The sequence below is a fragment of the Fragaria vesca genome, linkage group LG6 (genome assembly GCF_000184155.1).
Source record: "Fragaria vesca subsp. vesca linkage group LG6, FraVesHawaii_1.0, whole genome shotgun sequence".
NCBI lineage: Eukaryota > Viridiplantae > Streptophyta > Magnoliopsida > Rosales > Rosaceae > Fragaria > Fragaria vesca.
In genome coordinates, this window is record NC_020496.1 from 6,956,466 (window position 1) to 6,968,153 (window position 11,688).

General features: G+C 37.3%; 1 protein-coding gene across 1 annotated transcript; it reads right to left on the reverse strand.

Moving 5' to 3' along the window:
• Positions 1-943: 943 nt before the first annotated feature.
• Positions 944-11,262, reverse strand: LOC101302666 (regulatory-associated protein of TOR 1-like). Its single transcript, XM_004302480.1, has 23 exons — positions 10,809-11,262; positions 9,437-9,539; positions 8,960-9,042; positions 8,625-8,783; positions 8,416-8,532; positions 8,131-8,285; positions 7,723-7,877; positions 7,489-7,633; positions 7,331-7,409; positions 7,013-7,114; positions 6,534-6,617; positions 6,319-6,429; positions 5,660-6,013; positions 5,373-5,562; positions 4,585-5,160; positions 4,025-4,345; positions 3,796-3,919; positions 3,267-3,400; positions 3,018-3,163; positions 2,815-2,916; positions 2,600-2,685; positions 1,998-2,142; positions 944-1,871 (listed from the first exon to the last, which is right to left on the reverse strand). The coding sequence occupies exons 1-23, from the start codon at positions 11,094-11,096 to the stop codon at positions 1,533-1,535; spliced, it is 4,098 nt and encodes a 1,365-aa protein (XP_004302528.1). The 5' UTR covers positions 11,097-11,262; the 3' UTR covers positions 944-1,532.
• Positions 11,263-11,688: the final 426 nt, after the last annotated feature.

Consider the following 11,688-nt stretch of genomic DNA (forward strand, 5'->3'; position numbering starts at 1 on the left):
ACAAACCTCCATTCCCGACCTTGTATTTCTTGATTTTCTTGTATTTTTTGTTATTTTTTTATTTTGCATATATAAAATGTCACTAGACATTCATTTTTTGATCAAATTCTAAAAAATAATTTTCAATGACATCAATTTTCGAGAAAAATTATTTCGAATCATGAAGAATACTATTCTCTTAAAAATAAAAAATAAAAAGGATTGTGTCTCAAATTTTATTTCTCAATCATCAAAATAATGTTCTTACATGAACTATTCTATATTTTTGTTACTTTTGTATTTAATTTACATATACTATTTTTTTCGTAAGTTTATATTTTTTGTTTTTATACCTCATGATGATAAATTATTTTAATAATTGATAGATCATAATATTTGTAAAAATATTATGATATTTATTTTTTATTTTTTAATAATTGATAGATCATAATTTTTTGTAAAAATATTTTTTCACTTTGTATATGCATGTGACATGTATGATAATATAAATATATAAATACTTTAATAAGTATGTGGTAAAACTAGAAAATAAAAATCAATAAAGAAAATAATAAAAAATGCAATTCATTATTATTGAATTATAAAATTTAGAAGAATAAATGTAATATTATGTTTTGTTTTATTAATGTCCTTAATAGTCATTGTATAAAAAGATAAATAAGTCGTTTAATAATTCATAATAAAATGATGTCAAATGAGCAAATTTAAAAATCCTAATAACTGCACTCTTATTTGTATTATTTGTACTGTATTGAAACTTGAAAAGTTTTCATTTTGAAGATACAAGATTAGTGATGGGAGTCTTGATGGTGCCCGTGTTTGGAGATAGGTATATAACGTTATAGCTATAACCCCGCCGTGCATATTAAATTAAATGAAACCAATCCTCAGCTATAACGTTACTTCTGTGCTGAACTTAGAGATAGGTATGGGAGAAGAGATAGACACAAGCTCAAACATCTTGAAGAGCTAATTACAAGTTACCGATGGCTAATTCAAGGGGAAAAGAAATTCAGAAATTCTAGTAATACAATGGCGAGTTAGTAGGAGATGATTACCCACTTCACCATCTATATGCAACACTAACATTATGATCATAAGAAGCTTGTTGCATTTACAAATTGGGGAAAGAAAAAAATTGAACACACGAAAATGAGGGATCTAAAAACATTAAAAGGATATTTACACACATTTACCTATATAACAGATTATTTCCCAGAGCCCCCAATATAAGCAGGAATTGATTCCCACAAATTTGACTTTCAATGCCGGAGGCTAATGAATATCATAGCATACACTTGGTAGAGTGCACCCTACCAATACTTTCAGAACTTCCAGACCCATCAACAGCAAACATGGTTAGGGAGGGCAGTGGAACGTATCACACAATGGTCCAGATGCACCAAGTAATCCTCAATAGCACCGATGGTAATCTTCGACAGCAGAATTGCGATTGAAGTTCCATCCACTTGCACTGCCTTCCCGATACGAAAGGAAGGCTTATCAAACCAGTCAGAAAAGAATTTGCATTTTCACCTACCTTGAGAGTTGTCGTCGGCATAGATGGACGCGCAAGCATCTGCAGCACCAGCAGCAAGCAGTACTTCATACGGATGGAAGGCGAGGCAGCTAACAGGACCAATTTTTTGGGCCATAAAGGATGGGTAGTATCTGATGGTGCCTAATTGTTCACCCTCCAAACTAAAGACCTTTATGAGTTGCTTGGCTGAACCACTGGCAATGAGCGGAGCGTGTCTATGAACAGCTAAAGCTGTGAGTGAACCCCTGTGAGCTTCGATTGTGAGGTAGGGATCTCTACTATTTCTGATATCAAGGAACTGAATGTCACCAGCCTGACATGCACTTACAATCTGTACAAAGGCAACATGTTAGGTAAGCTATACCAACAGATATAAAATATACAAGCAAACTGCAAGTCAGTGGACAATGTGGAATAACTTTATCATAGCCCATGACAAACATCTGTCATTTCTTACCTTAGAAGGATCAAGCCCTGGTTGAAAGCCAATCCCCACAACTCTTTCTACCTTCTGAGTGTTCCCAACACCTCTTTCCATCTTCTGTACGTTTCCTACAACTCTTTCTAGCTTTTGAGCATGTGGCCGCATTTCACAGACAAGCCTAAGGATTACAGAGGCACAATAAGTAAATCAACTGAATGCACTTGCTTATGCAAAACCAATATCAAAATAAAACCAGAATACAGAGCAATGCTCAAACCCAGCAACTTATGTTCAAAGATAAAGGACCAAAAGTAACAGTCAAATGAGGATAAATCATTAGGTCGTATATCAAAGAACAGTAAGGCCCAGTTTGGTATTGAGTTTTGGGAATTAAAATCACTTATAATTACCATTTTGAATAGATTTTTTGTTTGGTAAAATCTTAAAACCTGCTTATCTAAAACTTTTTAGTTTAAATAACCACGATTTTGAAAAGCAGGTTGGGGGTTGCTTATTTAAAACTGATTTTTCAAAAATTGAGTTTTAAACCACAATACCAAACTAAGCCGAAGACCATCAAAGGTAGTCCACTGCTAATATTTGCATCATGCAACAAGAAACTTTTGAGTGCTTACATTTCAGGAGATCGCACATCATAAAGCCTAACAGAACCATCAACAAAACCAGCTGCGAGTTGACTTCCATGAACTTGAGATGCAGCCTACACAGATATTGCAGGATAAATTTTTATCAAGTTCATTTCTTCCATCAAGCTCATTATATATTCTAACAATAACATAGCCAATCACAAGCAAGTCAACATAATATAAAGTGATCTGGTATAACTCACCAATGCTGAAATGCTACAGTCTGATTGAGAATGAATAGAATTAACAAGCTGCTCCTTATCGAGATCCCAAAGCATAATGGATGATAGCTCACCAGAGGCATACTAGCAATGTAAAAAAATAAAGTGGGCAAAGAATAAGAACAAAGGAAAAATGACATAATGTCCATCAGTCCATATAAGTATAACAGCATAAGAAAGCATACCAGATATCCAGATTGCTGCTGCCAATCCACAACAGCGTTCAGACTTCGCACACCAGGTTTATGTCCTTGAATTGAAGAAAATGCTGTAACAAGCTTCTGTTTACCCTTCACAGTATAATCTTTCCAAATCCGAACGTTTCCATCACCTGTTAATATGATCACATGAAAACAAGTGCAAAGGATAAGAAACTTTTGGACTAATAAGCCTTCCTAACAAAGAAGTTCATATCTTTCAGTGTAGAAGTTTACTTGAGGCAGCAAGAAGCAAACTGTCATCAAGTTCATTCACAAAGCAGAGCTTGGAGATTCCTTTGTCTGGAAAATCATGGTTATCAAAGCTATTCAGAAGGATAGCCTCCTTAGCCTCTTGGTAATTCCATACCCTACAAAGCAATAAACACATAATAATTCAGTCATTGGATTGCCAGTATGAGAGTAATCGCAACTACGTCCCTTGATTATATCACACATAACAAAAAGAAAAGAAAAATGCACTAAAAGGGCACTTGATTCTGTTAGCGAAAGGCCAAGGAACAGCCAACTGATATCAGTCGCACACTTTATTAAGAAGTCATAATAAATTGATGACTATTTTCAGCAAAGTTCTATCTTTAGATATGTGAGATGGTTTATGAAAGCACAAGAAGAATGATAGAACAAAGGCTTAAAATTTCAGAAACATGTCTACATGATGCTACATAACAAAATCAAGCTTTTAATCTCATGGACAAATTAAAGATGCTAAGCGAAATATCAAATACAAGCAAGACCTACAAACCTGATTCGTTCATTCTCATCAGCCGCGATTACAATAGGAGAGAATGGTTCCAGCAGGATGGTTTTCGTGCCCGTCTCAAATTTTGTGTCCCAGCTTGCAATTTGATTATTAAGCTTGCTAACAGCTGACAAATAACATGGAATATATATTAGATCAATTAACAAATAATCAAATGTTATCAAAATTGAATTAATAGATTGACAGATAAAGAATAAAGAGGAAAACCAACATGAGTGCCGGCATTTAGCTATATGCTCCATGGCAAAGTTTTCTCTCTCCTCTCTTCTTGTTACTATTTCTTTACTGTCATCTGCCACTGTAAGAAGTGGCTTGGAAAAGTGACCACAACTCCAATTGTAGATTGTTGACTGAGGAAGAAAGCTTCGTTCTGAGGCACCAGAAGCTCCCCCAGAACCTAAAAGAGGATCAGCTAATCCGGAATCTGGACTCATCAGATGAGGCCTAAATTCTAGAGAGCAAACTCTTCGCATTCCAGTTAAGTAATTTGCCCTAGGAGGGCTGACAGGTGGAGTTCGGAAGGGCAAATGACCTGTCAATAGCAGTGCAAAAGCAAATAACTCAGACAGGAGGTGCAGTAACAGATTAATCTGACACCTAAAGCAACATGCTGTCAAAACTGGAGCTGAATGTGAGACAAAAAAACATAACCAAGCAGCATGCACTCTTTATCAACTTTAATTGGTCCCTGAAATTATATTCTATTTTTCCGGAGGGGGGGAAACAAACGGCCAACTGTAATAAAAGTGATTTTCACCAGGATATCTTTACCTCCATTCATATCAAACCATGAAGATGATCGAGCCAATCCAGCAAGACTTGGACTTTGGGACGCTGCTATGGATTCACCTGGGCGAACACTGATACCGGCGGACTTTACAGGTTTCGCCACCACTTGTTCAATCCCTATAATAGCTAATACTCGGCGACCAATTTTTGCAATTCGTGGAGATGGATCTTTGGCCAAGGTACACATAGCCACTACACACTGAGAATAGATTGCATTGTCCAGGGGTTGGGGTGTCAAATGGTTAACAATCCCATTGCTCCCACCATCATCTAATATTCCAGAATCAGAATGATGAGATAAATCGTCAGACAATGGCGAACCATGCATAATTCCGGAACTTGCCAGGGGACTGCTGGTAGAAACTCTGTCATCCCGAACCGATGGGCTGTCATTGCCAACTCTTAAAAGTGGACCAATCTGAGAAGAAGCACTACCAGGACCGTTAATAGTAACCAAAGTAGGCAAGGAAGTCAGAAGAGAATTAGACTGTGGTTTCCAATATGCAGCAGCAATTGACTTCAGGTGCTTGTTGTGTCCAAAGGCAAAGCGTCCTAGAGCTGTCAAGACAATGAAGAAACCATACTTCAATACATTTGTCACTAGATATCTCTTCATCATTAATATCAGTAAGCCTGATGCTTGAAATGGAGATGGAAAGGAAGCAATACTAGCTATGTAACCATTAACTAGTAATCAAAAGCACATAACTACTCATAAGCAATTAATATTCCAACCCCATATATAAGATTATAAAATGACCAATACATACCGACAGCAACTTCTGCTCTGACAAGAGGGCTTCCATCTGAAACAACAGTTAATAGGCTTCTAATGATACTAACTTCAGCCCGGATCTTTTCATCATCATCATATTCATCATCTCCACCATTGCCTTCTCTACATGATCCTGAACCCACATCAAGCAGGGTGCCCAATGCGAAAACAGCAGAAGCCCTCACCTGAAATGGAACAATTTCAATACCTAAGTAACAGAACATAAACGTAAGATCCAAATTGTCTTATATTAAAAACAGTCTAGATGGTAAAAATGTAAACCTCTGGTTGGGGCTCAGCAAGCAGAGGAGCACATATTGCCGGGGCATCTGCCTTCAAACCAAATATTTGGGCCTCTGTGAAATCCTCCCATAGTTTCCCCAGACAGAGGCATAGCCACTGAAGAAATAGGGGTTCAGTTTGTGTGTCATTTGGTGTTGAACCCTGAAGGTGCTTCAAACAAACATGGATTAAACCTGCTTCAATACAAGCTTCCTGGCCACGTCTATGGCCATCAACTATTACAGCCAAAACAAAAGCAGCCATTGCACGCTGCTCTGGATATGCTTCCATGCTATCAAGAAACCTGATGAAATATGTATGACCCCCATCCTTCACTAGATCCACCTGGCATGACTAGAAACCGCGCAACACAATAAAATCAATACTAATCTAACAAAAAAGGGGACTATATAGCAAATGAAAGGTAGAATGTGAAGGTATTATTTAAAAAGTAAAATGGGAAGGAAAAAACTTGGTTGATAAGATATAACGCATGGCATATAAAGGATAAGAATAATTTGGATATGTAGACAAGGACGACTAAGACTAGAATTAGCCAGAATAGTGACATAATGACATACAGAACGTGATACATTCTGATAACTACACATCAGTATCACTATCTGAGAAGGGAATGTTCCAAGGAAATCTAGATATACCTTATCCAGTGCAAGAATTTTTGTCCAAATGAATACAAGAATCTGTCGTAGTTCAGGTGTCATCGTTTGCAACAGCTTCAGTACATATGGAAATATTCCGACAGACAATGCCTATATGACATAAACGTTATCCCAAATAAAAATATCTTATTAGTTATTACTCAAAAATATCAGATAGAATATGGAATGGAAATGCAAATAGAAAGAAGAATTACCAGATCTACAGCCCAGGGTCCCATATCAAGGAATCTTCCGAGAAGAACTAGAGCTCGAAACCGATGGCATTGACTAAGTAAGACCTAATACATAGATGATACATGAGGTATAAAAATATTACAAAAGTAGATGAGCTGAATCAATATATAAAAGAAAATCAGATCCTCTATGTTATGCTAGAAGACCCATACATCCACAATTTTTAAATTATCCTCCCCTACTTCCTTTCTCTTTTTTCTTCTTAAAAGTCATTTCTTTTGTAATCTTTTTCTTTATCAAATGCCTCACATAGGATACTAACTTGGTGATACCAACCAGGCAACTGGCATACTAACAATTTACGACCATGGTCAACCCACCGTAACAACCAAATCTCAATATAATAGCATGACTTATTAATGTGTTTTATGATGTTACTCCCACAAGCTTTGCTTTTAGTCAACCCAAACTAGTTTAAGTGACAAGTAGAGCATCAAACCTGAAGTACAATAGGCAACTGCTCCGGTGGTTTCTTGAGTTCAGACCCGTGGTCCAGCCATACCTCAAAAGCAGTCAACTGCTCAGTGAAAAATGGACTTGGCTGGTATAGCAAAAAATAATAATAAAATTGAAGTCAATAGGATAAACACCACTGCACAAGGAATCCACAGGAAAAATTTTGGTAGGCATATCATGCGAATACAAATTATGGCATTAATGAAATGAATCATTCTGCATATAACCATTGTCAAATGATTTAAATTTCATCTGGTACATGATCAAAGAATATGAAACTTGCACATGAAATGAAGCACACCTGAAACTCAGCGTTAGGATCCTCAACCAACAATGGAAGCTGAGAAAGGCATATCTCAGCTGCCATGTCCCATGCATCCCTGCAGAGTGCATAAGCAAAAGTGATCATTTATTCAATAACACATAAAGCATAAACTTGAGAATTATATCCTTTAGTACCACATGTGGTGCTGATGAGTAGAAGGCAACTGTGGATGAGAGATTGGAGAGCAGTTTGCAGATCGCATAATCCGCTCTGCAAGTAAAAAGTTTCTAAACAGGCTGGCAACTAAAAGATCTTGTCTGAATAGTCTCTGGAAAAGATCTGCAAAACAGATAGATGAATAAGCCATAAATAACCAGGCGATTTGAATATAGTCAATGATACACCATAAAGGTAAATTGAAAAATTACCATGAGGAAGAACATTCCATGCAATCGTGTCAGTGACAGCAGTAAAAATCCAGTTCAGTTCACCCAAAAGGGTTTTCCGATCAGTTTGACGGCCAGGTATTTTATCTATCAGTGAATAATCAAGAGACTCATGAAGTAAGGATCGTGTGCAGAACCTGAAACAAGATAAGAGAAAAGTTATTAGCGTCCCCAAATTATGTTATTGTGAGTCAGTAATGCAACATATGCCACATTCAAACAAAACATTGGAATGATAAAGCATGCCAGAATATAGCGGGGCCACGAAGATTAAAATTATGAGAGGCCATTATTTCACTTAACAATATATTTCTAATAGCATGACTTCATATAGCAAGATAAGCTTAGAATGATAATAAGAACACTAAAAAAACAAGGAGAAAGTTTCACCATCTTAAAGCCATCTTGATGGGAGTTGTGAGGCAAGAAGTGAAGACATCAGCAGGAAATTCAGCACTCTGCGGAAGAGTCTCGTGTGCTTCACAGGCAGCAAGCAAGATACAATCTCTTGGAGATCCAGAGCTAGAGCCAGCAAAGTCATGAAGCTGAGCAAAAACAAATATGCCAAAATTATAATTATAAGTATAGACTTTAAAAAGTATTATACCAAATGGGCAATAAAAAAGGAATAATTTATCAATTCAGTACAACATGTATAACTCAAGTGTTAGATACCTCAATGAATGAATTAATAATCATGCCAGCCGCAGAACAGTCAAAGACATAGATTGAAGGTGTCTTTAACCAGGAATCAAGGTCACTAATTGGCAAGGGAATATACTGTGTATAGCTCTGCACCCAAAACAAAACAAAAAATTAGGACAGGGGGTATTTTTATGTTAACAATGCAACATAAGGACAGGAAGCTTCAATTTAGTAAAAACCTTATTAAATAGCCAAATTTCACCATTAGCAGTGGGCTTGGGTACCCCATGACCATTATAATGGAAAAGAACTCTCTCAGACTTGGCATTTTTACGGCATGTACTACAAAGCTTCTTGATTTCATCTACAGTAGGATCGAGCTGGACCCTGTATTTTGCCTGTCAAACATTGTAAGCCAAAATCAATACTCAATATAAAACAAGACAGGAAAAATAACAGTGCACCAGCATCCTCACCCTTGGTTGCCTGTATTTTTCCTGTCAAACATTGTAAGCCGAAATCAATACTCAATATAAAACAAGACAAGAAAATAGCAGTGCACCAGCATCCTCACCCTTGGTTGCCATCTTTCATACTGTGTACTCAAGGTTTTACCAATTGTTTCAAGAGCTTTTGTTGGAGCCATAGAAAATGGATCTGAAAAAAGAAAGGAGAAGAACAGTGAGCAGTCTTCAAACAGCATAAATGAGAAATTCAGTAAGGCATAAATTGCAACACAAGGGAGTAAACAAATGTATGTGGCACAATTACTGTGCCTTGTATGTGGCACAATTACTGTACAAAAAGATTTTAATAGAATGAGTTTAGATCTCCATCAAGGAATGTGAATATACTTGGGGTACCGATTTTGATATAAGAACGCTTTGAGCATTCAAAGTAATGGAACCAAAGGATCTATGACAGAACACTAGCATACAGAGCCAACTACTAAAGACTCAACATATCAACATAGAGGGAAGTAAATAGAAAGCTGATAACCAATACATGACCAAATACATAGCAATAGTAAAAAACAGCAGCATAAAAGCACCTATCCAGCACTCCATTCTGGCACAGGGAGATATCTTAATTACATCGGGCGGATCAACGCTAATGTTTAAACATAATACTAGAGCTACACATCCCGTCTTCATCTGCACAGAAGTTAAAAGTTAGAAAGCAGTGGTAATATGCATGACGAAATACAAATATTTCAGGCATTTTCAACCAGACACTAAGCCAAGAAACTAATTTGAATATGTAAATTCCAAGTAAGAAATCATATAATATTTTGAAAGACCCATGCGTTGAAGATTAATCATTAAGGCAATATCGACAGCAACATAATTGCACATTGCAAAAGTTAAAATTTCAAATACGAAATTCATTGTTCAAACACAGTTACAAGACCAATTGTTAAACCAAACCAAACCAAATGACAGGCAACCACTAACACAGGCAATACCTCCATTACCACCTATGATTACCTACACTGATTTAGACCAACACCACCACATCAATCCTAAGACGTGTTGAAATCCCCAATACTATAAGAAGTATACCTTACACTTCAAATCTCTTGTTCCAATTACATCAGAAGTAACACCAATACTTCTAAAATCCCTTATCAGAGTAATAGAAAGGGGAGATGTTTGTATAAAGAACCAAACATTTCAAAAGCCATGCACAAAATTTTGTGAAATCAGAGTTCACCCCGACCATAATATTTTAAAAATCAGTCGGTCACAGAAACAGAAACTGAAGAAATTGGTATCGACTATAGGACATTCAAAAGGTCATATCATGATACTATATCTTCCTGTCATATGATACATTTAAAGGTTAAACTCTTTCAGAATATCCCCTCATCACTTTCAAAACTGAACTTAAAGATAATAAACTTCACTCTTACTGCAAATTAAAGAAATCTAGGCTTACGAGAAGACATGAAAAAGAAGATTTTACCCAAAAAGCCAGGAGTCCAAGCATAATATCACAGACACCAGAGATGCGAACAAGGTGGCACTTAGTGTGTTTATGCCTTTTCTTTTACATTAGTAAAAAACTAAATTAAATTTTGTCCACTGATGATGAAATTATAACCTCTAAGAGGTAGAGATTCAAACAGGGGGCATGGAAATCATAAAATCAGCAGAACCAAAATTGGCAAGAGAATGTTTAAACTTCATAGCACACAACATCAATTACCTAATTCTACTCCATACAAATCCATGACGAAAAGTATAACCAATCAACCTTTCATATCACTAAAAATTCAGATTAATAAGCTTAATCTACAGCTCAAGTAAAACAAAAGCGAAAACCGAGCCATGAGCTAAACAAGCAATTTCAGGTCAGTGATCTCACACTCAACAATCACTCAAGCACTGTATCATCCAAATTTCCAGTATCAAAAGGCTTACTCGGTCTTTGGGGCGCCATTTCGAAACCAATCCGCTATCAGAAGGACCAGTAGGCATTCTGGCCTCGAACGAGTCGTGCCGGAGCTCACACAGCACAACGGTCTGAGGCAAGTAAGCCATGCTCGTAGTGGTAGCGGTGGCATTCTCATTGTAACTACTACTCGCAGTCTCCGATTCTCTTCTCAAATCGCTGTCGTCGTGGCTGGAAGCGCAGTCGTCGAAGTGGTTGGAGACGACGGCCACCGAGGATTGCGAAAACCTGGAGGCCATCAAATCCCCCAATGCCATTCAAAATCCAAATCACACACACAGAGAGCAAGCAATCAACTCCGCCGTGATTGAAAAACCATCCGCCGCTGAAATCCTAGAGTCCTGTTGAGATCGAGAGCGGAAACGAAGAAGACGAAGGAGAAGGAGTGGAGGTTTAAAACAGATAAGAGAGTCCTAATCGACGAAGCCGCTAAACCAGCGGCGCATGGAGATTCGCCTGAGGAAGGACAGAGAATCCAGCTCGGAAATTCGGCTCTGAAAACCCTAGAAACCCTACCAGGCGAGGAAGAAGAAGAAGAAGACGACGACGATGGAGGCGCATAAAACAGTGGTGGCGGCACAGCGAAAATGGAAAAATAAAAATAAAAATGAAAAAAAATTTAGAGAGAGAAAAAAAATACTGGGGCGATTTGTTTCTTCAATTGAGGAGAGAGAAAGAGAGAAAGATTTCGTTTTATTTTGGCAAAATCTTCTTCGGGTCCGGGTCACGGGTCGGGCCCGTTTCCCGTACGGTTTTACATTGTTTTACCCTCCGACAAGAAAGCCAAGCTTACTCGCTTAGAGTGTTTTTTGACCTTTCTCGGCTCTTAAAAAAAACGTGTACGAATTC